The sequence below is a fragment of the Zeus faber genome, assembly GCF_960531495.2.
Source record: "Zeus faber genome assembly, chromosome: 17".
NCBI lineage: Eukaryota > Metazoa > Chordata > Actinopteri > Zeiformes > Zeidae > Zeus > Zeus faber.
This window is the reverse complement of record NC_137204.1, coordinates 15,689,093-15,716,367: the sequence shown is the minus strand read 5'-3', so window position 1 is coordinate 15,716,367 and position 27,275 is coordinate 15,689,093. Positions and strand designations below refer to the sequence as shown.

At 46.3% G+C, this 27,275-nt stretch overlaps 1 protein-coding gene across 1 annotated transcript in view; it reads right to left on the bottom strand.

Moving 5' to 3' along the window:
• pappaa (pregnancy-associated plasma protein A, pappalysin 1a) overlaps positions 1-27,275 on the bottom strand; it is a gene marked incomplete at both ends in the record, with an annotated part of 91,827 nt that continues 64,552 nt past the window's right edge. Inside the window, 8 exons of the mRNA XM_080018471.1 lie at positions 1-105; positions 10,333-10,431; positions 11,347-11,418; positions 16,416-16,531; positions 17,338-17,485; positions 18,716-18,941; positions 19,919-20,120; positions 20,449-20,632. Of these exons, the coding sequence (XP_079874597.1) occupies positions 1-105; positions 10,333-10,431; positions 11,347-11,418; positions 16,416-16,531; positions 17,338-17,485; positions 18,716-18,941; positions 19,919-20,120; positions 20,449-20,632 (1,152 nt within the window). The remainder of the gene's footprint in view (positions 106-10,332; positions 10,432-11,346; positions 11,419-16,415; positions 16,532-17,337; positions 17,486-18,715; positions 18,942-19,918; positions 20,121-20,448; positions 20,633-27,275) is intronic.

The window sequence follows — 27,275 nt, the reverse complement described above, 5'->3', positions numbered from 1 at the left end:
TCACCCCAGGGAATGTACGTGTTCGTCTTTGCGGTTCTCCAGGGCGTTGGGGTCCCGGCAGGAACAGTCCTTCCCAATATCGCAGGACATGGGGAACGGGATAACCTGCGTGGAGACAGACGGAGACAATGCGTTCGGGTTAATGTGCCGGAGGTACCTTGGCCGCATTTGACTCTGCCCAAATATGGCGACACCAAACGGTGACGCCCTGCCCTGAAGCGTCCGATAAAGATTTTCCATCTCAAAGGGGCCCCGGCGACGCTTTCACCGGAACGTCGGGGGGAAGAAGCCAACCGTCCTTCCGTCGAACGATCGTCCACAACGGTTCAAAACGGCGTCGGGGGGGGCCACGCTTCGTAACTCAACGCTTCATAAACGACGGGAACTACCCGAAGCCGGAAAATAGAATAAATAAATAAATAAATAAATAGAAATCCCGACAGCGGGCTCGAAGCCGCTGTCAACGCCCCTCTGAGGAGCCGTCGGCGTCGAACGACACATTGGAAATAGAATTTTGGAAGATGAGCGGCCGCTGCCCCCGGCATTTGACGTCATTGGTGGACGTGGGCCATGCGTCACTGGCACCAGCTGCTGCTGCCATGTCCCGCCGGCCTCTACGGGGGCCTGCTTCAGCTGTTTGGGTACACAAACCGTGCCCCCCACCCCCCCCTTCGCCGGGCCAAATTAGGAACACATGTGGCCTAAGTGCCGAGAGGCAGGCAACGGCGTTCAGACCGAGGGAATGTCTGCATTCTTATCTCGGCTGCTTATCAGATGAATTTGGGGGGCCTGTTGCTGCCGTCTCTTTTTCCTATTAGGGATACAATGTAAGTGTAACACTACAACACGGGCTTCTGCTCCGGACACAGATACCGTCTGTGTCGGCAACACACCGCGCCCCTCCATCTGGGATGACCAGGAGGTTCCAGTGCCGTTTGCGTTATGTTGTCTGAATACACTTCAAAATAAGCTTTAGTTACTTTAACCTCCTCAAAAGGCAGCGCAGGACGTATAACAGTGATGTACGTTAGGTGAGGATGGAGGATATCTCAGCAATTCTCGATATGAATAAAAAACGGAAGTGGAACAGTGCAGCCAGAACAAGAGCCCGATTGTAAATATATACTGAATATGTATTGCTTATAATGCACGGTATATAGAATACATCGATTTTCATAAAAAGGTCCAGATGTCAGTGACACAAATACCAATTCCGCATTTCTAAAAAAACACCGAGGAACACAGGATCAGCTTCACCTGAAAATAACTGAATTGTCTGGACTTCAAAATAGCCAATGAGCGAGCAGGAAATGACTGCTGAGCAAAACAATCACAATAGCAAAATTGACATAAATGCCAATATAATATAAATCATTTGGACAATGGGAATATTGACCATGCCTTCAACAACCCCCCCCCCCCCCCCCACAGTGTTTCTCCACATTTCAGAGGGATTACTAGAATAAATCAATGGAGCCAATACGGGCATTAATCAACTACAGCTACTGTCACAGTGTTTGAAGTACCTCCTGGTGAAGAAGTCAGTCCTTTATTACCTTGGTTTTATCAAATATATATGTTTTATTTTCTAGCCTGGCACCTGGTGTTCAGGGTGGAGCAGGCCAGTTGCTTTATGAGGGGGGGGGGGGGTTTCCGAATGTGCCAGGGCCACACAGGCAGCGCCGTCAAATTAAAAGGGCCCTCCATGTGATAACTTCATACGTCTGGGACTGGGACACAGCAGAAACAGCTGTCCAGGGGGCCTGGACGTTCTTCTCTCCGTGGCTTTTTCCCTGGGCCGAGCCCCGGACTCCCACCTGCCTCTCGGCCTCCCCTATCTCTCCCTTTCACACACACACACAAACATCCTTGTCACTTTTACATTATCTCCGCCACTCGGTTTCCACGCTTTATACGCTGTCGCTGTCTCTCTCTCTCTCTCTCTCTCTCTCTCTCTCTCTCTCTCGCTCTCTCTCTCTCTCTCTCTCTTCTATCCAATTCCCCTCTGCTCCCTTTTCCCCGTCCACACCTCGCGTCGGTCCCCCTCTCTCCGGCCATCTCGGTTTATCTCTCTATCAAGGGAAAGATCGTGGGTGCCAAATTTGACAATTTGGTTTCCTTTGACCTTGACCCCCAGGGTGGCTGAGCCAGCTGCCACATCTGGCCCTGATTGGAGGCTCTCCCAGGGTGGCTGGGAAACGGGGCTGGCTGGCTGGCTGGCTGGCTGGCTGTCCTTGTGGGCCTGGGGGGCCCCACGCTCCCCCCCACCCCATGTCCCGGGGCGAGCGGAGGACTGGGTGAGGACACCTACCAACAGCAACATGAACACACGTCAGAGCCTCCAGCCTCCGACTGGAAGAGCGGGCCGGACGCAAGGCGCACGAAAGTCCTTCGCCGTGTGTGTGTGTGTGTGTGTGTGTGTGTGTGTGTGTGTGTGTGTGTGTGTGTGTGTGTGTGTGTGTGGTGTGTGTGCGTGCGCGCGCGCGAATCAGAATCAGATGTACACTTTCATATACAAGGAATTCGTTGTGGGCGACGATGGGTGCATCGCTGTACAGATAGTCACTGTAGCGAAGGAAAAAAAGCAATTAAAAAAAAAGTAAATAAATAAACAAAAATACCCAAATCTACAAAAGAAATAGCCGGATTAAAAACAAAAATATGCAAAATCTACAAAAAGTGATTCTATGTGTGGGAAAAATGCAATGCGTATCTTACGGCAAGGACAATGTCAGGGACAAGGGGCTTGGGAAAAGGGAATCTGTGCATCTACTGTATCAAGTCTGCATGAAGGACTAATTCTCATGAAATATTGATTCTATCGACTGTAATTCGGATGAAGATGAAAACGCTCTCATGAATGGAAATTTATCAAGAGTGAAAAGCAGAAAAGAAACCAACCTTGTCATTCCATTCCAAGTCAGTCTACGCGGAATAACATTTTCCGATATTGAATAATACAGAATGATTTAGCTGTTGAGTATATTGTTGTTGTTTTTACGACAGCATTCGGAGACGACCAAAACAGCCTGATACGGAGGAAACGTGGATGGTGACACATTGGACAATAATGTATGAGAAGAGAAAAAAAAAAAAAAAATACAAAATCAAAACTGGATTTTGATATCAGAGGGAGTAAAAAAACGAAAACTGAAACTTTTTTCCTTTTTTTTTTTTTCTTTTTTTCGGGAACAAGATAAAGAAGGAGGGATCAACCGGAGTAAAGAACGGGGGAGCCGGAGCAGCTCAGTGTGTGCAAACAGCCAAAGCCGTTTAAAGCTGTGGGGAGTGTGTTCCCCCCTGGCGTGTTACTACCTTTGCTCAGCTGTGGAGGAAAGCCCTCCTTCTCCTCCCACTCAGATGCTTCAGCTCACTACGACCGACTCCCCCACCCACGCCCCACTCCCACCCAAAATACACAGACGCGCACGCAGACGCACACACACACACACACACACACACACACACACACACACACACACACACACGCACACACACAGAGTCACATGTACCCATTCAGTTTATTCAGTTTACAGGAGTAAACAATGCACTGGCCCTCTATCACTCCGCTCATGTATTATTATTTATTATCATGATTTATGTCATTTCCATAAACATACGCTGATATCCCCTCCTTCCCAAAACGCGGAGACCAGAAAGCAGCGTTTCGGTGCCGCTACTACAAATCTCCCTTATTGAGAGGCCCTGGCTCCACCCCTGCCGCAGCACCCTCCTCCCTTCTAATTGTCCTTGGCAGCCACTCGAGACGGGAATTAAAGTCAAACTCAGTTGCCCTCAGACGTTTAAAAAATAAGGAGCTGTTGATGCCACTTTCTTTTCTGTCCAGCAGTCTGAATTTTTTTGATGTCGGCCCAACGCCGTTTTAAGAAGAGGAGGCGGGTTTTCTCACTGTCTACACTGGGACCCTGATCACCGCTGTGTGTGGAATGATGCATGTTGTTTTTGTTATTTTTGTTATCTTTCTCTAAACCTGCCAAATGTAACGTCCATTCAGAAAAGATATGTGTTTATCATATTTGTGTGCGTTTAAAGAGATAAGGGCCCTGCGCCAAACGTTTTGTATGATTACAGCCAAGCCATAAGTGTTTGTGTTGTGTGTGTGTGTGTGTGTGTGTCTGTGTGTGTGTGTGTGTGCGTGGGTGTAAGTGTGTATGTGTGTGTGAGTATGTGTTTGTGTGTATGTATCTGTGTGTGTGTGCGTGTTCAAGTTCTGTGTTAATTTAAATGTGTATTTGTGTGTGCGTGTGCATGTGTGTGTGTGTGTGTGCGTGTGCATGTGTGTGTGTGTGTGTGTCGCTGACCACATAGCAAGCGTGTAAAAGTGGGTAAAATGTTGATTCCTGTTTTTTTATTGGATCAAAACATTCTTCCAGGGACCTCCCGTTCAATCATTATCACTTTATGTAATCTTTACAACCTTGAGAAGGTTATGGAAGCTGTTTCCAGTCTTTAAGTGAAACATTATGTCGCCGGATAATTGGGGAACTTTAAACCTTATATTTCGACGCAGGTCTCTCGGCAGTAATTGAGCGGGAGAACGAAGGATTTAGTGTCTGTAAGATTGATGGAAATAAAAAGAAGAACGAAGGAAAGAGAGATTTGTTTTTGTCACACTCAACCCTGGATAAAGGTGTTTTGGACAAAATATGCTTTTTATGTGTTTTTTCCCCAAAAACTACACACACACACACACATTTTGCTGTACCTCTGGTGTATTTAGTCGTGTGTCCGTGCTCGCTTAAAATCGGTGCACAAACATTTTCTTGCGACTTCAAAGAGGGGTCTGTTTGGTGGTTTAATTTGCGCGGAAGTAAAGTAAATGTAAATAGGGTGACGGTCAAAAACCGAAAGGCTCGGGCCGGAAAAAACAGACACTCTGAGAGTGTAGCCATTGAGCTGGGAGCAAACAGCAAAGCCCCCCAAAAAAGCGACGGGGAAGACGAAAACGTGGTGATGAGAAGCCGAATAGCCGAACATGTATCGGCAATGAAACATGTGACGTGGGGGCGGGTGGGCGGGTGGGAGTACTTGGAGGCTGGACAGAGAGGGCAAGCAGGGGTGAAAGATCCGGAGGCAGTGGGGGGAAGTGAAGGAGGGTCTCGACATTTACCCAAGACACCTTCACCAGAGTGCCCTGACTCGGGGATAGAAAAACAAATAGGCACATTTTAGAGAAAGTCGCGCAGGGAGGCCAGGCCGTATAACTATAAAGCGGTTGCCCTCCGCATGGTGCTTCCAGCGTCCCAGCAAGGAATTCCTTTCAAACTGGATGGGATGGGGGGGCTGGGGGGCTAGGGGGTAATGCAAGACCTGGCCCAGGCAACCCCTCAGACAGGCAAACTCCACAATGTCCCCGCCCCCGACCCCCTCCCCGTCTCTCCCTCCCCAACAGCTTGCAACCATTAAGGGGGGAGATCCTGTGGTGACCTTACGTGCAGTCAGTCCTTGCACCTTCTAACTTCCTGGGGTAGAATAATACACGGCAAGTCATCCAGAACTCCTTAATACGCAAATCTCTGGCAAAATAAAAGACCAGAGCGCTGGGTGGTGGTGGAAAGAATGGGCAAAAAATAAAAACAAATGGGGGAAGGTTACTAGGTACTTTTTTTTATTACTGTGCTTCATTGTCTCCTCCATTGCAATTTACAGTATGGCAATTCAATATACTTTCCTTGACGCATGCTTATAATTTAATGGTATCATTTTAATGTAACGTTAGACTCTGTGTCGTTTAGGTGTTAGGCACTCTTAGATTTACTTAGATGACCTCTCAGAAACACCCTGAACTAAAGGGAAACAAGATAGGGAACAAAAACAAGCCCGAATGCTGGTCGTTGGGGGGTATTTACGCCATCCCAGACCTTTGTATGCAAACTCTTTTTATTATCGGCAAGAAAGGGGAAGAGAGTAGGAACAAAATGTAGTTGTGCAGTTTTGCCTGAGGAGCTCTAAGAGTCTGTGTGTGTGTGTGTGTGTGTGTGTGTGTGTGTGTGTGCGCGCATCTGTGTGTACGTGTTTATATGTAAATAACAACGTGACAACAAAAACAAACATTCCCACTGAGCTACCAGATATGCTGCTTGGTTTTCCTGTAGTTCTTTACAAAGGCTGCAATCCACCCCCAAAGTAAACTTAATGTGTACTTCTATGCGGGTGTGTGTGCCTATTTGATGTGCATTTCCATGAATTACAGAACGGCTGTACAATAACCACTGACTTCAATAAATTACACAGCCTTCATATGTTAAAGCCATTGCAACATGAAATGGTGCTATTTGCCCCGATGGGCGACGACCATAACAGCAAACAGCTTATCTTCACTCAAAGTATTATAATTATTATTATTATTATTATTATTATTATTATTATTATTATTATTATTATTATTATTATTATACATAATATTATTTAAGAATTTCTCAATATCATGAGAAATATCACTTAACCAGAGCTTTTTATGTTTTTGTAAATGATGCATAGGTTGCGGAGCTAGTTCTGTCAGACAACTTGACGGCGCCACATGCTTCCACGCCCATAATGGGCCGATCTATTTAAGCTGCCACTCCCTCCTGCTCTACCTGCTTTTCAGTGCTGCTGTGCTCCCTCCACCTGCCCTGCATCCACCTGTTGGGCTCTACACTTCTGTCCAATGGGGGGAATTCAAACTCACCACCCCCTCCCACTCATATCTCTAGCTCACTTAGCATGCCTAGGTTTTCTGGACACCTCGCCGAGAGTGATTAGAAGTACCAAACTAAATCTAAGAGTTGTCTGTCAAAGTGCTTTTCTGACAAAAACTCGACTTGGAATGTTTGGCTCGCAATTAAGACTTGCAATAACGAACGGTAAACCTCCTTCAAAGGTTTTATGATTGAAAAAAATATAAATTATAAATATATATTTATATGATATGATATGATATGTCAAGCTGTGGATTTTTTTTTTCTTTCTCACAGACATTCATACTTTTTTTAGTTGCAAATGAGCTGTGTACAAGTATCTAAGGCATTGGATTAATATCAATTCAATTCAAGTTTATGTCTGGTTGTGCTCGCATTAATATTATAGCACAACCAATTAAAAACCGTTCTGTCAAGCAAGCAAACGCATTACACAGAGTTCTATCAAACATCTGTTTTTCCTCGTCCGCCCTCATACAATCTCACATATCAGCTTCATTCCTGTTCTCAGTATTTCATTTATATTTGTTCACCCCTAATAAACCTTTTGCCCTTCACTGCTGGCAACTGATAAATCAAATCATGATTGATTATTTCGGAGCAATTTTTTTCACATACTGTATCTTTCCACAAATCCTTGTGGTTTCCAGGAGAGGCTCTATTGGAAAATACCAGAGTGATTCCAAATGCCAGAGTGTTTACTTCAACCGGTGCCAGGGCAAAATGCCTTCAAGGAGGGGCTGGAGCTTTGGTTCTTGTGCCCAGGTGATACTCTTATCATGGTGGCTCAGGGAAGATGAGGATGTTTCAGAAGTCTCCTCCCAGGGACGGAGCGTCTCCTTTTTACATCCATCTGCCTTGGCTGGATTGAGAGACGGCCAGACGAAAAAACCACAGTATATACTTTAGCAAGCCCTTTAAGGAGGTAGCTCACTTCAGGCTACAATTCCTACATACACACATGTGAATTGCTGGCCATCTCTTGGGGTGAATATTGGGGTTTGGACAACCGAACGTCCAAAAATGTTTTCTTTTTGTTTTTTTTCATACAACAACTGATTTATGGTGGCACGGGGTGAGAACTCCCTGTGGAATCCCCAGCATGCGCCGCTCCCCACCGGGCCCGTCCGTCCTACTCCACCCCTCGGCCCTCCGCCCCATCAATCTACTCGCGGGAATCGCCGCCATCAATCCGGCCACCTGAAGACCACATCCTCCGGGGCCTCCGGGGTTCTCACCGTTCTGTGGGATCTATCCATGTTACCCCTGTGCCCCTTGACCAAAGCAGCTCCAGTCAAGTCGAGGGAAGACACAGCCAGTCTATTGGGCTACACACACGCACACACACACAAACACACACACACACACACGGGCACACGCACACACACACACACACACACACACACACACGCTCTCTCGCTGCGGTTGGAGGCATTCGGAGACAACTCCAAGACCCTGCATTACCTGCTCCAGCCCTCACCGGCTCGATCTAGCTGGTGAAGCCCGCGTTGCCCCCGGGTTCTGAACGTTCCGACCCAGAGGACCTTGATCTAGCCGGGCTATTTGGCTGAGTAAGCGCATCGCCTTATGCTCCACTACATTATGTGTGATGTTGTTCCACATATTTGGCCTTTCGGTAACCCAATTGGCCCCCACCAACACCCCCTCCGCACACACACATACACACACACGAAGGCACACATACACAAACAGACACACACAAACGCAATTTTACTGGAAGTTCACCCCCCTGCTCTTTCCACGGACATTACTACTCATCAACACTCAACTTTCTGGAAAAAACAATGCAGGTGGGACCAATAAAAGAAAAAAAAATATGATGCAACAGCACTCCTTTTAAACCTTTCTGACTTTTCCTTGGATAACGTCTCTTTTCCCCCTGCCTTTTCTTTTTTTTTTTTTTGCGTGAATGAAACATGTATTCTCTTCCCTTGGCCCTGCACTCAAGCGTACAGAGAGATTGGTTTGTTGCGCCGGGGAACAAATACCCAGTCCGCTTTGCAGGGGCACGGGAAGGTAATTCAAAAACAATCCGAAATCGTCGGTCGCCCGTCAGGGGGAAAAGGGGACATCCAAGGGACATTATCTGTCTTCCAGAGAGGAAATGAAGAGACTCCCTATTCAGACGCTCAGTCACAGCCAGCCAGACAGTGCAATGCGAAGCAGCCAGACGCACGGACAGATATGCCAGGAGTGCAGCTCCGACGTCCCCCCTGCCAGAAACACAGAAAGGGGCCAGCGGAGCGGAGGCTGCAACACAGAAGCTACAATAAATTTCCAACATGATCCCGGGGAGCGGCCCGGCCAGGTCCGAGCCAGACAAAGCACCGTCGTGAATTAAGAGAGCGACGAATTTCGAGCGCGGCCAAAGCTCTCGGCGAGCAGCGGCGCGGCGGCCAGCGCACGGGATGCTTGATGGCCCCGCAGGTAAAGAGGGCAGATCTAATAATAATGTTGGCCGATCAAACGTTCAAAAGGGTTTCCCAAAATGCTTTCTCGGCGTTTAATAATCGCATTATAAAAATAAATGTTACGCGCCTTTTTTTAATGAGAAAATCACTTCTCCGTTTGCCGAGTCGATGGCCTCGTTAAATGAAAGAGGAATAGAATCACAAAGAGGAATTGAATGTCAAAAGAATAGTATGAAAAGTAAATGTAAAGTCATACAAGAAAATAGTAACAAGTACATAAAGTAGGAAATGGATAAATAAAAAAAGGTGAAGAAATGATTTAGATGGGTTGAATTTGTGAGTGTATATCATACCACTAATTTATTGCTGTTGCATAAGTAGTTCATGGCATGTAGAAATTTACCGTGTTGGTTAACAGATCAATACATTTTGATCACGGCGCCTTTCATCAATGTGCATCTTGGCATTTCTCTCATTTCTAAGCTCCTCTTTGAGAAGAGGGGGCGTGAGATTCTTATTGGTTATAGTATAGTCATTCCCAGAATCAGGCATACGGCGACGTATAACGCTGACGGATGTTTTTGATGGCACCGTCTGAGCAGACGTAAATGTGACAGTGTATGCGATGGCGAAGCAAGATGAACTGTGTCTGTGCCGCAGTGTTGTTTTGATCACGCTGTTAATCACATTAACGTGCCTTTTTATTGTTTGTTCACTCCTGAGTGTGGGCGCGCGCGCTCGTGTGTGTCTGTGCAATGCCAAAAAACGCTAACGCAGCCTCGACAGGATGAGCAGATAAAGGAGGTTGAGGGAAAAATAATGGACTCGAAATACTCAAAATACTGCGACACAAACAACTTTCAGAGCGGCGGCTAGACGACGCATCCGAGCGGATCAGCACAATGTCCGACGCAAAGAACATCGCGAAGGACGCTGCAGTTCCCCGCGTACGTTCAAACGGACGGTTCGTTTTGGTCGTTGTTCTGCAGTTTTCTCTCCCCGATTAAACATTGGAAAGGTCTCAGTCACACTTACGCTGACACGACGTCACAAAGTGAAGAGCTTTTCCAGCTAAGTGTTTGTGACTCAACACGATGTGATGCACATTTTGCTGCTGGCGCAGCCCTCGGAGAAAAAAGCCTTGCCAATTGTTCGACAGACAGACAGGCAGACAGACGGGCAGACGGACAGACACTCACCTTCTTCGTCTTGACAGTGGATTGGCAGCAGTCTCCTCCGTCGTAGTTACAGAAGGCTCTGTTGTTCACTGCGTCACAGTAGTTGTCTCCCATGAACGGCTGCGTAAGGGACGAAAGACGAGTCAAAGGAATGAATGGACAGGAGCGCGGGGGACGCTGACTCAGAGCAGACCCCACGACCCGTTTCAGAGCTCACATCCCACGTTTTTTTTTGTTTTTTTTTGCTATATTATTGAGTATTTCGTTAGGATTTGTTGATTAATCCGCGAGGTAATTGCTCTCATCATTCAATGTGATCTTATATACTATGGTTGAGCCAGAAGTATCATTCAAACTGACGACACCATAAACTACTCACGGCACCGAACACTGCAGTGAGCTGATTTACGAGGTTGGCCCCCACCTTCTCAACTTGGGTTACCAATTGGGTTATCCAATTGGCGTTACCCGTCTGGATGACATCATCCGTTAATGCAATTTGGAAAAATGATTGTGCAGTGGAATGCAAAGTCGAGGCTCTGTCTCATTTGGGAGGATACTTTGTAGGTAGGCATCGATTTTTTTTAGCAAATATCGCCAATCAGGTCCTTCTTGCCTCGATACCAAGGAAGCGTCCTGGTGCGGTTCTTGGATTTTGGTCAGTGCGGTATATCCAATAGGGCTTTAGATAGTCTTTCTTACAAATCTATTGCCAAATTACTATCTCCTATAATAAGTAATATCAGTGTAGTTGACTGCTATTGGGAAAAATAATCCAAAGATAGTTACTAGACAAACTTCAACATATATATATATATATTTTCTTTTACAAAGAAATTGCCAATGGCTTCCATTGACCAATGCATGTGGAAGTGTCCACATGGCAATTCGCTCTACCAATGGTGATATTCCCACGGAGACGTAGGAGGTTAGCCAAAAATTTATGTAAATCATCCTTGAAAACACTCTAAGCTATATTGAATGGATGTGTAGAACACTATTTATTGGGATAGTTGTGATGAACAGGGTCCTTACCTCACATCCTTTGATGCAGTGGAGCATTTCTGGGTGCGGATACCACTTCAGTCCCATTGTGCATACTATACTCTATGAGGTAAGAGAAGAAAAATATGTTTTACTTTCATTTAGATTCCCTGATAGACCGCATTACATGAGAAAGATAAATCTTATCTTGTATATTTGGAGTAACTTCCTCCGCTTCTCAGCCCTAATTCAATCCATATGCCCTTCGATTTCATCGCGTATCTTCTCAAGGGCCAAAATATTCGAACTGAAAAGTGGGGTGCTTTGGGAGAAAAAAAAAAAAAGAAAAAAAAGTACCGGGTTCACATGGTACACATGGTACACATGGTACACATGGTACGCATGGATGTTTTCGTAGCCAAGTTGGTCTTTGATTTGCAATGACCTCAGTGCCTTCAGAACAAGGCTGAATAGATTGATCCTGACATGATATAACTTGTTTTAAATGTACTCTTTCATGACTGAGAGCTATGGCCCCGGGGAGAGGAGATATCCCAAATAAGTGAGAGAGAGAGAGAGAGGGAGACGGGGGGGTGGTGGGGGGGGGTGGGCATGTTCTCAAATATCTTGACAGAATGTGTGGAATCTGGTCCTGCGCCCCGACGGCTCTCTTCATTGAGATGCAAGAGAAAACATACATGCGTGCCGCTGGTGGAGTGTGTGGAGTGTGTTGCAGCCTGCGTACACTGTATTCCTCCGGACGCATGTGTGCGAGGGGAGGCGGGTGGATTTGGGACGAGTGTGACAATAAAACAAGAGTGGGATATCGTACGATTTTATTGGAGACCGATATGTGGGTATAACATACTAGCCCCCTCCCCCCAGATGTTGACCGCAATGTGCGAAAGGAAAACCAAAAGTGCCGTCCACAGCAAAGGACTGGCTGACCTCAGAGGGTCTATTTCCTAGTGCCCCGTGTGTCCCAATATCACACATGGTTGACATGCTTTTTAGCTTTCGCCGCTGCAAACTAAGGTATTTTTCATTTCAGTGCCGTCAGCAAATCAATGTAAAAAAAAAAAAAGAAAGAAAGAAAGAAAGAAAGAAAGAAAGAAAGAAAGATGTGGGGGTCAGTGGAAAGAAAGAAATAAAGAAAGAAAGAAAGAAATAAATATGGAATCAAAAATACAATAAAACAAAGCTAAATTAAGTACTTTTGACTCATGTTCCAACGTCTTTGTCACCAGGACCGGGACCGCATATATATATCTTTTAAGTTTCCCCAGATACCATTCCAATGTCGGGAACATTTTTAATCTAGAGCACATTAAAAAAAAAAAGGTTTGAAAAAGCTGACCAGGTCCTTTTTAAATGATTTGCAGAATCATCCGCAAGTACAAAAACCTAATAATGTTAAGTGTCAGAGATGAAACTTTTGTCATGACTGGACTGACCACGCCGCCCTCAAATTGACTTTTGGCCCGTTTTTTGGCGTTTTGTCAATTGTGCTGTAATTGGTGCGCGATAATTCCATTGGAAAAAGGTAGAAGCACCGCCGGCCTTAATAAAGAATGAATGAACAACAAAGTACGGCAAAATTAAGACTTTGACTCATTTTTAAGCCTTTGTCACGGCCGCAAGATCGTTCTAGGGGCGGTTTCTCACCATATCGTTCCAATTCTTAAAAAAATCGGACCGAACTATCATCAGGAGAACGTTCGGGGGTGATAACGTTTTCGTTTTTCCTTTTAAACAGAATCACAGAAGCCTCTGCAGGTTAAAAAAATAAAAATAAAACCTCCGAAATCGAATGTCCAGCGTCACCGGCGAAACTTTTTCGCGACTTCTACTTCTGTTGCTCTCTTCCTCTGGCTTTGGCTGAGATGATGTCATTCAGAAACCCTTCTCCCTTTCTCTCGCTCTCCCGCCGCCCCCCGCCCCCCGCTCTCTTATTCCTCTTCCGACACCGCCGTAAATCATGATAATCCATGATGGCGGCCCGGCCTCGCCACATACGGGATCCTCACCCGCTGAAACTCCCCCCCGGGCGCTGGTACCACACGAAAATAGATCCTTGTCTCAGCACCATCACGGGTGAGGTCATGTCCCTAATACATATTAGTCATATAGGAAATTACTAATCCCACAGCAAGTGCGACAGGGTCATTTTGCTGATAAAGGGGGAGGGAGGGAGGGCTGTTAGTGATGGAGGGGGGAGAGGAGGACGAGGCAGAGGTGGAGGAGCGGCACCAGAGGATTCTAAGTGGGTCACACCGGGAACCCAAATACGTGCGCTTTGAGGGTAATACATCAACGTTACTGATGAGGGAGGACGCGAAAAAAAAACAAAAAAAAAAAAACTCCCGACGCAGCGAATTACGGCGGGAAGGTGTGTCGTGGATATTTTTCACAATAGAATTCTGTCCTAAATAACGAATTCGACTACTGCCGGGGAAAAAAATCGTAAAGTCAGTTTATCGTACAAATACAATTAGTGTATGCACAGGTGTCTGTTTTTGTGTGCGAGCGTGTGTATTTATTATATATATATATATACATATACACAGTATACAGTATATACATATATACAGTATATATATACATATATACAGTGTACATACATATATACAATATATACAGCATGTATACATATATACAGTATATATACATATATACGGGATATGCAGAATAATTGTGGGATATATGTGTGTGTTTGTGCTTATGTGTGTGATATATGAATATGCAAGTGTATGTGTATATGAGAGTATATAGGTAGTAGGTGGATTTGTGTATTGATGTATGAGTGTGTGCACGCGTGTGTGTGTGTATGAGAGTATATACTGTACATACAGAATATTGTAGGTACATTCATATGTTGATGTGTGTGTGTGTGTGTGTGTGTGTGTGTGCGTGTGAACTGGACACGACAGGGGTCGATGCAGGGGGGGGGGGACGAAGCACCAGCACCGAGCTCCAGCTGCTCAGCTCCACATCGATTTTCCCTCTCCACCTCGACCGCCCCGAGCGCCTCCCAAACCACCACGCTTGCCTCTGCTGGGCACCGTTCTACGGACTCGAATTACGCTTGAATATAAATCATATCAATGACAGTAATCCATTACAAACAGATTGTTTCATATTCACCTGACTCCGCCCCCCTCCCTCTCCCGACACACACACTGCTGACTCGGCACGGCTCGGAAGCCAGAAGGGAAAAGGAGCCGAGCATACGATGTGTTCCTTTCCACACCAGGGCTTCTCTCTTCCCTTGCTCACGTTACAAAACTTGATGTTCCTTTGCCTCGTTACACACACACACACACACACACGTGCACACACACACACACACACACACACACACACACACACACACACACACACACACACACACACACACACACACACACACACACACACACACCTGAGCAGCCATACGGTATCTGTGCACATCACAAAGTGCATCCACCTCCTCACCTGTCCGGCTCCCATCCCTGTTGAAAAATTCTAACGAACACGTCCGTCGGACATGTGGATTCCAATCGAGGCCGAGGAAACCGAGGAGGAATCCGAAGCCCTTCGTAATCAAAATCACCGAGACGAGCCAACTTTGCAACGATGTTGAATTCCAGTGGGCATACAGGGTTGCCAGTTTGATAAAACTAAGTGAGACGTGTCTGTATCATACTACACCCTACAATACTTCAAGCGCAAGTGCTTTCGGACTCTTTTCTGAATCGTAACCGGCGTCGTTCCCGCCCAAACACCTGCCACGGGAATTTGGACAACCTTCCCTGATCTCGACGTACGGTCCACAATGTCGCCAAAAATAACGCCAAATGAGCTGGCGCCATTCTCACCGTTGGTTCGCTGCCTGGACTTTTAAAATCACGGCCAGCGCTCGAACATCTGTAAATCATACCATTACCGCTTTTACAGAAGGAGGAAACATATGTATACAATTACCGAAATATAGATTTATGTGAAGATGGATTTCCCTGAAACATTTTGAGCTGCGTGTGAAGACGGGGCTCCAGAAAACGCGGAGAGAGCGGTCTCACGGAGAACACCAACGGTGAATCATAATTACAGTGTTCCACCTTGTTCCATTCTTCCCGGAAGCCCAACGGTCCTGCCAATGAAGCCAGATTAGTGTTTGTTGGTTTTTCCAGGGCATTTAACACAATCAACCCCCGTATCCAATTATGGATAATACAGGAGGAGCCCCATATCCCCCATATCCAATTATGGATATGGGGCTCAACTGTTGTATTTTACTGTGGATGTGGTCATTTTTTTACCTAAAGACCTCAGTGGACCTCAGCACACAGCTCAATGTAGCAGTATCAGGACCACCAGGACCACCAGGACCACCAGGACCACCAGGACCACCAGGACCAGATCTAATGGTTCAACACGGGGTTCGGTGCTCCAAAGCCGCCCTTAGACAACCTTCAATAAGTATTTGGATAAGACTGTGGTTCTTGACACCTCCAACACTGAGGTTAGGGTTACACTTCTAACCCCCTAACCCCCTAACCCCCTAACCCCAACCCCAACCCTCACCCTAACTTCACACAAGTACCAGCCCCTACTGCAACGCTTACCACGGGAAAACAATAAACAATAAAAGCGAGTGGAGCAGTAGAAATACCCGGCTGCAATCTTGGACAAAAAAAAAAAACGGACCTTTGGAGCCATCCTTTAAAAAAAAAAAAAAAACACTCAATTTGAGTCCGACTGCGTGGGAATCAGTCGGCCCTTGGCGCATTCTAGCCCTACCCCACGGAGTCAGCGTTGGACCTCAGCGACCGGAAAACAGCGGAGGACGCGCCATCAAGAAACGACTTCCACAGTCGTCAAAGTGAAGGTTAGGAATATAATATTGCTTATAACTTGGATGACTGGCATAACGTTGGGAGGGAGGGGGTAGGGAGGAGGGGGGAAGCTGGCACCTCATATCATAGATAATACAGCCAGGATGTGGACACCATGTGTAAAATTCCTAACGGTAGAGTTGCAGACAGAAGAACTGTGTGAAGTCGCGAGGCAGACACAAATACACAAAGACACACACACACACACATGCACACACACACACACGCGCGTACACACACACTCACTTTGACTTTGAGCGGGTTTCTCCAGTGCTCTGCGAGTACACAGTCTGCTGTCATGTTGCTAGGTAAGATCACCACGTCGTTGTTACTCTCCCTGCACGTCAGCTCACACTCCTCACCTGCGAGTGCACGTGTGTGTGTGTGTGTGTGTGTGTGTGTGCGCGTGCGTGCGTGCGTGCGTGCGTGCGTGCGTGCGTGTGTGTGTGTGTGTGAGAGACAGAGAGAGAGAACTCCTGCAAGAGAGGACACGGCATAGGTGCGCATGCAGATGTTTATCTTTTTTATTTTTTATTTTTTTAAACATAAAATGGTAATGTATTTTTTTATAAGGGTGTTTTTCTTTTTTTCTATTGTGCTTATTTCTCGATAGTTATCACTGCCACAGTACAGTAAAGGTTCAGTTATCAGCAGTAGTGGAAAGTGACATAAAATACAACACATTTTTATACTTATTCTGCATAGATTCAGAGACTTTTTACTTTTACTCCACTACATTTCAAAGAAAATGTTCTATATTTTTTTCTCTACTATGTTTATAACGTAGTCACATGACTTTAGTTTATAAAAAAATCTGGATTTTTATATATATATATATATATAAAAATCCAGATTTTTTTATAAACTAAAGTCATGTGACTACGTTATAAACATAGTAGAGAAAAAAAATATAGAACATTTTCTTTGAAATGTAGTGGAGTAAAAGTAAAAAGTCTCTGAATCTATGCAGAATAAGTATAAAAATGTGTTGTATTTTATGTCACTTTCCACTACTGCTGATAACTGAACCTTTACTGTACTGTGGCAGTGATAACTATCGAGAAATAAGCACAATAGAAAAAAAGAAAAACACCCTTATAAAAAAATACATTACCATTTTATGTTTAAAAAAAATAAAAATAAAAAAGATAAACATCTGCATGCGCACCTATGCCGTGTCCTCTCTTGCAGGAGTACTGCAGGCTGTGGTGCAGGTTTTGAGGTAAAGAGCACTGGCCCTTGCTCTGGGGGCACAGGCGGAATGACCCCGTCCAGTTCCCATCCTTCCTGCAACGGATTGCGTTGGACCAGGGGCCCTGAAATCAACACACGCACACACACCACACCACACCCACGCACGCGCGCACACACGCACATACACACACACACACATACACACACACACAGGCCAAGGACATTGAGTTCCCATCCCATAGCAGAAGGGGAAATACAATCCAACTCTTATCAGGCACCACATTCACGAGGCCCGGGAGGCAGAATGGATTAAAAGGTGTATACATTTCAAAAGTCTGTGGCAGCCGGATTATTCTGGAAATCAATAGCAATCTAATTAACATGACGTCTAATTGAGTAGGGCTAAGGGAGAAGGGGAGCGAAAGGGAAGGGGACAAAGAATCAGACGGGGAAAAGGGAACTGGGAGGGGAGAGAGACGGGATAATCAATGGCAGAAATTTAAGAGCGTCAGGTAAAAGGAAATAGGGGATGACAATAAAATCAAGAGCATTCAGTCTTTAATACATTATCCGTCCCGTCTGGAAATCTGCATATAAATGCTGGCTTCTCGGCAGAGAGGGTCTGGGTTTGGGGCTCGACCGCGCAGCAACCCAGACCCTCGACTGCGGAGGCGCTACTTTCGTCATTTGCTTATCTTTCTCATCCCCACAACCCCTCCCGCTTTGAATGGGACCCCCGGTGCGTGAACGCCGTCAGTGCGGTGTGGGAACCATACAACCAGACGGCAGACGACGTGCCAGAGGTGGTCTCCGGCCGCTTCCGAGCGAAAAACTTAGGGCGGTTCCATTGCGGCGAAAACACAATTCGAAACCCTGATTCCACCCCGTCGCGGGAAGTCAACCAAGTCAACCGCCGTATGTTATGGGTCGCGGGCGGGCATTTTGTGTACTTGCGAGACGGCCACGTTCGTACTGAGCGGTAATGGGTTTGGCAGGGACGCCAAAGCGGGGTTACTGCCGGTGTCACCAACGTAACCGCGGCACCGGCTCCAGGGATTTTGTGCCCGGTTGATTTCCGTGATTTATATGCACGCCACGCAGAAGGTTTGTTTATACTTCCCGCGCTTTATTTCCGACCGATGAATCAAATTATTTTGCGAAGCCGAATCGGACCAAATAGAAAACACACCAAAGGCATCAACTGCGCTCTAATTTGCGCGAGGCAAACTCATCTCATCGGTGAGAAAGGACCCCGAGTTTAAGTAAAGTTAGGTACCTTTTACTTCGATACATTCGATAAGAAGCAACGGACCGGGGAGCGCCAAAGGGGAGGAGGAGAAAGACAGACGGACCTGCTTGCATGGAGCGTGCAGCAGCCTCACCGTGTGGGCGGAGCCTCCCGAGGCGTGGCCGGGGGCGGCGTCGGAGCAGTTGAGTCGGCACACGCTGTCGAAGCGGAAGCCGTCGGTGCAGTGGTAGGAGCCGTGGAAGATGGGCGGCGGCGCGTCGCAAGTCACCGGCTCGCACGCCCCCTCCAGCCAGCTGCCGTCCTCCGTGCACTGGCGCTTGAACGCCCGCCTGGAGGGTGAACGAGGGGAGGAAGTGGTGAGAATCACTCAGAAGAACGACAAGGTTGGAGGAAAATTCGGGTTATTTTTTAACCAAGGCCTTATGCTTCAATCGTGGATAGATAGATGGATGGGTGGACGGACAGACAGACAGACGGACAAAGATTGACAGACAGATAGACAGACAGAAAGACAGACAGACAAAGATAGATAGATAGATAGATAGATAGATAGATAGATAGATAGATAGATAGATAGAAAGGCAGGCAGACAGACAGACAGACAGACAGACAGACAGACAGACAGACACAGACAGACAGACAGACAGACAGACAGACAGACAGACAGACAGACAAAGATAGATAGATAGATAGATAGATAGATAGATAGATAGATAGATAGATAGATAGATAGATAGATAGATAGATAGATAGATAGATAGATAGATAGATAGATAGATAGATAGATAGATAGATAGATAGATAGATAGACATAAAAAATAGGCAATAATAAAATCGATATATATTTTTTTCAAATAGAAATTGAAAAAAAATGACAATATGCAATAAACTAAAATAAATAAGTAGCTGAAAGAATGGCAATAATGGACCAAAAAATTAACTAGAAAATAGAATACCTTATACATTGTATATAAAACAATGAACCTAAAAAAATGAAGAACAACAATTTGATAACCTAATGATAAACAATATAAACCTAAAAATTCACAGAAAACAATCAAAAATTGTTTTTCTTTTACAATAAACAAGAGAAAAATGTTCAATATACAACAAATATACGACTCGCCAAACAATGTGGAAGCGGCTGCAGCTCAGTGGGCGGCAGCCAGAAGCTACTCTCTTAATAATGGATCAATTTAAAAGATTTTGATGCCGATCACTCCAGGTTTGAGGTAAAAAAAAAAAGAAAAAAATGCCAGAGTATCCCCTTTTAGTCAAACTGAATACAATTAGAGGACGTTCAGACCTCTTTGGCTTGTTGGCCACGTGGTAGCCCGGCTTGCACTTGTACTTGCAGAGGGATCCCACTTTGAGGCCGGTCTCGTTGCACCGCTTGGTCTGCAGCACCGCATTGGGCACCGGCGGCGGGGCGGGGCAGCGAAGTTCACACAGAGCCTCCGGGAAGGACCACAGACCGTCCTCCAGACATGTCAGAGTGTTGTTGGTACCTAGACAGGGATAGCGGGAAGGAAAAAGAAGGAGGGCGGGGCAAAAGATCAATAGAATAAATAACCACGACGTACGAAATGTGGACTAAAAAAGCAGAGGAAGGAGCGAATAAAGCCGCAGGAATAAAGCCGTCTGTAAACCTTTGGACGGGTGACAAAAGCTACTTTAGAAGTTGGAAAGCCCAAACTTAACAACAGTTACTAACGCTCTTCCAAAGGCCGAAATTGAAAGGTGTTTGACTCCGTGTGATAGTCCGCGCGTGCGTGCGAGGTATTTTTGGGTTCAAATGTCAATAAGGATTAATGTGTACGTCCCCGTGAGACTCACCTACAAGCTGTGCGGGTTCCTTGCACTGGAAAGTGCTCTTCTTGCCGTAGGTGGTGCCCTGGGGGAAGTCGAAGTTGGCCGGGTGGACGTGGTATTTGTCTGGCAGACCACAGTCCACGGGCTCGCATGACACCTGCTTATTCCACTTCCCATCCGCACAGGTTATAGTCACCAAAGAGTCCGACTGAGGACAAGATAGAACGAAAGATAAATTGATAGACAGATAGATTGATGGATTGATGGATAGACAGACAGACAGACAGACAGACAGACAGACAGATAGACTGTTTTAATAGACTGATGCCCTCACATTGAGTAAGTGGTGCTGGTAACATTCAGCCTGTAAATATGTTCCTCCAGCAGTCCGAGCGCTCGCACCCCCCCCCTCAGCCCGGTACCAGACTCGGCCGAGCTCAGCCTGCCGAATATCAGCGAGCAGCGAGCTTCTGGGGCTACTCAGCAAGATCGAATATCTATGTAATGTGTAAGGTCGTGTCGTACCGCTCAGACGGCCGATACGCGACAACTGCACAATCAGCCCAAACACAAAACCCATTGACTTTCACCAGCGTGCGACAGCTTCCTGGAGATCGCCGCACGGGACGGTGGCCTTTGGCGGCGCATTACCACAGGTGTGCATCCTCAAGATGATATAGTCATGAAAGTGCTTGTCGGTGTTGTATCCATCTCTTAAAAGTTGTGTTTTATAAGAAAACCAATGGAATAGAAAATAGAAAAAATAGGAAAGAAAATAGAAAAGAAAATGAGAAAATGTATTGTCTTTGGAATTGGTGCCAAAATAAAGGCAAATGTACAAATCCATAGATAATCGGTTTTCTTTGAATATGCAACATGTAACATATTCGGCAAATTTTTGAGTACACATACATATATATAAATATATAAATAGCACACCACACCGTCATATATATAGTATATTGAGAATATAAGACAAAAATACGATTATAGATGCCAATAAAACAACAAATCTATTAACATTTAGGATAGAAATGATAGGAAATAATTAATAATAAACATCACAACTGCAGTCCAGATGTCAAGGTTGCCAGCAGAGTACCCGATAAAATTGTGTTTCAGGAGCCCCGTCTGTGATGTCCTCCAACTGACCACCCGCTCGCATCGCGCCTTTCAGAACAAACCCAGGCGAGTGCTATCAGAAGAATACATAAAATGGAGCCGCGCTGAAGTCATAACCTTTCCATTCCCAATGCAGACCATTTACAAAGTAAAGACCTTGATTGGAAACAGCAGCTATTCAGGTTACTGCTGATGGAATTATGACTTAGAAAGGTCTGGCTGAGACTTGCAAAAACCAAATGTCTTAAATTAGGTTGTGTGCGTGCATGTGTGTGTGCGTCCGTGCGTGTGTGTGTGTGCATGCGTGGGTGTGTGTGTGCGTGTGTTTCTGCGAGTGTGTGAGAGTGAGCGAGCGTGCGTGGCTGTTATATTTTCCTCCAAATCAGAGGCTGGGTAAATAAAAAAAAAAAAAGAAGCAGCTTTCCTATGTTTTGTTCCGGATAGATAGTTATGAAAACATTATACGGGAGACGGATAATTAGTGAAATCACAATAGTATAATATATGGGGCAGAGGTCATCTCACGATAGATACCATCGTGATACTTGGGTCCCGATACGATAATATCGCGATTCTTCATGTTTTGCAATACACCAAGTATTGCGATACGATACTGCGATATATTATTCTTTTCTTTATTGCCTGAGTGCAGTTAAGAGTTTAAAACGTGAAATGAGGTCGACGGCGTTGTTGCTTTTTTCCACCCATTTGCTCATGTCGCATTGTGAATATTTAAATTAAACCAACCTTTTGGTCGAAGCCAATGGTAGAACATATTATTATATATTACCGATAGTAATAGTCCGCAAACCAACAATGGATGGCTGGTGATGAAAAAGATACTCGCTACGGAGGCTGTGCCGGCTGCTTACGTACATAAAGAGCAGCAAGAAAAAATCTGAGAAACTCAAACAAATAGAAACGCGCCATTGGGAAAGAGGGCGTGGCCAAGAACGCAGGTCCTCATATCTACGGAAATGGCAGCTGTCGTCTCGGCGGGAGGTAGACAAACGATCATTGTTGTCGTCACAAGTTTTTCCTCCAGGTCTTCCTGCTGCGGATTTTATTACTCTAGTTCCAAAAATCGTTATTCGTATTTACAATGAATATATTAAAACACGATAATTGGCGTCTGTGTACCGATACACTATCGCCACTATGCTGCATCGATTCCCCCCCCCGTCCCTATCATATAAGGCTTGCTGGAAACAGGGAGAGCAACCTGAATGTATCCGAAACAATCCCTGTCCTACAAATACCAAACAGAAGTTTCCAGCCCTCCTGCTCTTTTTTCTTTTCTATGAGAAAAAGCTCCTGTTCCTGTAAATTATTTGGTCTGCGGTGTAATATTAGCCACGACGAGACCAAAACGAGGAACAACCGCATCATCAAAACCTCAAACGTTTCTGTCCTTTTCCCTCAAATAGCGCCGTGTAACGCAGCAAGAATGCTCAGAAAACGATAGCGTTGCCAGGAGAGCGCGCAACACAACGGACTGTTCCGAACCCGGGACAACAAGGAAAGAGCTTCATTTGACATTAATAACCTGCACATCTCCTTAAAGTCAGGCACACTTTAAAGCCAACTGGAGCCAGTTAGCCTTACTTATCAGTTGCTTTGTAGGACTACCCCATGACTGATATCTCTCATCTTGATCAAATTACATACGACACGGCATAGGAGGCATGCCTCCAAATAAACCAGCTACTCGTGCATTAGGATGGAATATGAACAAAGAGACGTACATGGCTTACGGGCGCTGAAAAACAGCCAAATGGAACGAGTAGAAGTCTATGAATCAAGATGTGAGTCCATTAAGGTCCGTCTAGAGATAGAGGCAACGTGTGTGTAAAGTGGCATTACGCTGATACGCTGGCAGAGAGGATGCGTGTTTAATATGTAGGGTATACGTATGTGAACTGTTATATAAGTTGGGCTGTTTATGTGCGTTTGCGTGGGTAGGTTGTGTGCGTTTACAAATCACCCATTGTGTGTGTAAGTGTGTGTGTGCGAGAAACACATTCATGTGCACACAAGAAGACATCTCTATGTAATAATCTAGAAATTAGTCGTTTTTTATTCACTGATATATAAGTTTGGGCGTGCGCGGGAGTTGACGTGTGATTGTATATGAGTATGTATGTGTGTGCATGTGTGTGTATGTGTGTGTTTGTGCATCTGTCTCTCTGCGTACGTGTATGTGCAAATGACTGTGGAGTTTCCTTCTTTTAAAAACTTTACAGCTGCCAATTTCTCCTCCAAGGATTTTTACAACCTTTGGCTTCTGGGCTTAATTCAAGCCAGACAGACTAACAGACACGGGGCAGACGGACTGACAGCTCCTTCCTCCTACCAAGGGGCCTACCTCACCTCGGATGACACATAAACTAGTCACTGACTAGGTGTAAACTGTAAGACCCACGGTTTACAGTACATTAGTAGTAGCGGTTACTACTACATAATGATTAAACACGGTGGAACTCTTGCTATTATCTATCTCGCTATCTATCTATTTTTTTTTAATCTGCATATATGGATATGAATTAATTAATGTCTTATAGTATCATTTGTATATACTTAGCAGACCTGTAAAACGACATAATCAATGCAAAACTTAACCACTGCCTTTGCTTTTCAACATAACTTATGCTGTGCATAGAATCACATTTGGATTTTCTGTATACTTTTATATACTTGGGCCCACGCAAATTTTTACTTTGGGCTAATTTTGTATATTTAGCTTTTTTTGCTTTGTTTTCATACTGTTAAGCATAATGTGTTAATTGTGTATACAGCCATGCACCAATCCTGCCGGGGAGTATACTGGCACAGGAACCCAAATGCAGAGACGGAAGGCCGACAGAGGTTTTAACAGTGTTTACTACAGGCTGGGGAATTGTACAGGGTTCAGGACCTTGTCGATTTCAAAGGGGCTGATGAACCTACAATAGGAGACAGTTGCGGAAGTCTGTCTTTAAGGGTTGGTCTTTGGTGGAGGCCAATACCTTCTCCCCTGGGGAGTAGTCAGGGGCTGGAGAGTGCCGACAGTTGGCACACCGCTGGTAGCGGCCGGAGGGTCTCAGCAGGGTAGCGTGAGCACGGCGCCAAGTCTTGTGGCATGGGTGAACATGAGCATGGACAGGGATCTCCTTCTCTTGAGTGGGGAACAAAGGTGGCTGGTAGCCATACAGGCAAGGGGATATACCTGTGGCGGAGCTGGGCAGGGTGTTTGTGTGGGCATATTCAATCCAGGGGACCTGTGTGGACCAGGTGGATGGGTTGGTGGAAACCAGGCAGAGCAGGGTAGCCTCGTGCTCCTGGCTGGCCCTCTCTGCTTGCCCATCAGTCTGGGGGTGGAACACAGGCGACAGACTGATGGTGGCCCCAATAGCAGAACAGATGGCCTAACTGGGGACCCCGGTCGGAAACCAGGTCACAGGGGAGTCCATGAATCCGGAAGACCTCCTGAACCAAGAGGTAGGCTGTCTACATGGCAGACGGTAATTTGGGCAATGGCAGAAAATGGGAGAATTTACCGAAGCGGTCTATGACAGCAAGTAAGCTCTGTGACTGTGTTACAATTAGAGGGTGGCAGACCGGTGACAAAGTCCAGTCCCAGGTGTGACCAGGGATGCTGAGGGACTGGCAGGGGACAGAAGAGACCTGGGCTGGGTTTGGTCGAAGTCTTGTTCTGGGCATAGACAGAACAGGCAGAAACAAAATACTTGGTGTCCTCCTCCATAGACAGCCACCAGAACCATCTACGGAGGAATGCCGATGTGCAAGAGATGCCAGGGTGACAGGTAAGTCTGGAGCAATGTGCCCATGGCAACACCTTAGCCTTCACAAAGTTGGGAACAAACAGACAGCCAGGGGGACCAGTACCCGGGTCAGGTTGGGACTCTTGGTAGACTCCACATCCCTCTTAATTCCCCAGGTGACAGCTGCAACGACGCAGGAAGCAGGCAGGATGGTCTCAGGGCTGGAACTAGTCCCCGCCTTGCCATGCAGGTGAATCAGCACGTCGGGCTTGGCATTTCTGGTGCCGGGTCTGTAGGTTAAATTTAAGTGACCAAAGATAAGTGGCCCACCGAGCTTGCCAGGAGTTGAGTCGTCTGGCCGTTTGGATGTAAGCCAGGTTTCATCCAGGGCCAGATGAACTGCCAAAAGCTCACGATTGCCCATGTCATAGTTCATTTCTGGGGGGGAGAGACGATGAGAAAGGAAGGCACAAGGGTGAAGCTTACCATCCTCTGTGGAGCACTGTGAGAGGATAGCCGCAACTCCCACATCAGAGGTGTCCACCTCCCCCAAAAACTGCTTCGTCGGGTCTGGCTGAATGAGGATGGGGGCTGAGATGAAGCGGTTCTTGTGGTCCATGAAAGCAGCTTCAGCCTCTGGGATCCACTGAAACGGTCTGGATGTGGAACTTTGTGGAGCATTTAAAGGAGCCGCAACCCGGCTGTAGTTATGGATAAATCTCAGATAAAAATTAGCAAACCCCAGGACCCTATGTAGCTGCTTGTGACTGTCTGGACGTGGCCACTTCAATACCCCTCTCACTTAACCTGGGTCCATCTTTACCTGGCCCTCGCCGATGATGTAACCCAGGAAGGTAACTGGAACTTACACTTTTCAGCTTTGACAAAGAGCCAGTTTTCCAGAAGGTGTTGGAGGACGTGCCTGACATGCTTGACATGATCAAACCGGAACCTGGAAAAAATCTGGATGTCGTCATGGTAGACAAAGATAAACCGATTCAGCATATCAGGACGTCATTAACTAGAGCCTGTAAGACAGCCAGGGCATTGGTGGGGTCAAAGGGCATCAAAAGATACTCATAGTGGCCGAGGGAAGTGTTGAATGCTGTGTTCTACTAGTCTCCCATATGGATCTGGACCAAGTGATAGGTGTTACAGAGGTCGAGCTCGGTGAAGATGGAGGCCCCCTGGAGAGAGTCAAAAGCGGAGTTAAAGAGGGGTAGAAAACACTCCGCTGACCCTGCCGGAGATGGAGGAGTTTCCCCGCAGCCTCTCCATCAGATACCGGACGATCGAACACCCTCCTCATCTCAGTGGTGAACAGGTGGAGACCGGGACAGCTGACTCTTCCCCACGGCTGAGGCCCACGCAAACGCTCTCCCGGCCAGGAGTGTGATGATGTACAGTAGGTGATACAGGAACAGTCAGTAGGGAAAGAGAAAAGCTGTAACTCAAGCGCCATGGAGCACTGAAGAAGGAAGAAGAAGAAGAAGGAGCAACAAATTCCTGGAGAGGCGGCTGCGACAAATGTAGTAGCTGGAACCGAGGTGTAGGCTTGAGATGGCTGGATGCCGGCAGCCAGGGTCCAAAGCTGCTCCATCAGGTTACAGAAAACACGGTAGTGGTGTGTTGCCATCTCCTGGAGTCCCTCGGCAATGTTGGTCCACTGCTGTACATGCCATCCAATGGCGACTCCTTGAGCAGCGAGCGCACTACTAAGGTGGTCTGCGTCTGCTGGGTCCATTTTTGGCCAGATTGATTTGTCATGAGGTATACTGGCACAGGAACTCAAATGCAGACACGGGATGCTGACAGAGGCTTGAACAGAGTTTGCTACAGGCTGGAGAATAGTACAGGTGAATCCAGGAAGAACCAGCAGACAGGCAGGCAGAGGAAGCTGGTGGCAAACACACTGGAGCTGGGTAGACTGGTAGATCCGGAACAGGTAACACAGCAACAGGAGCACGG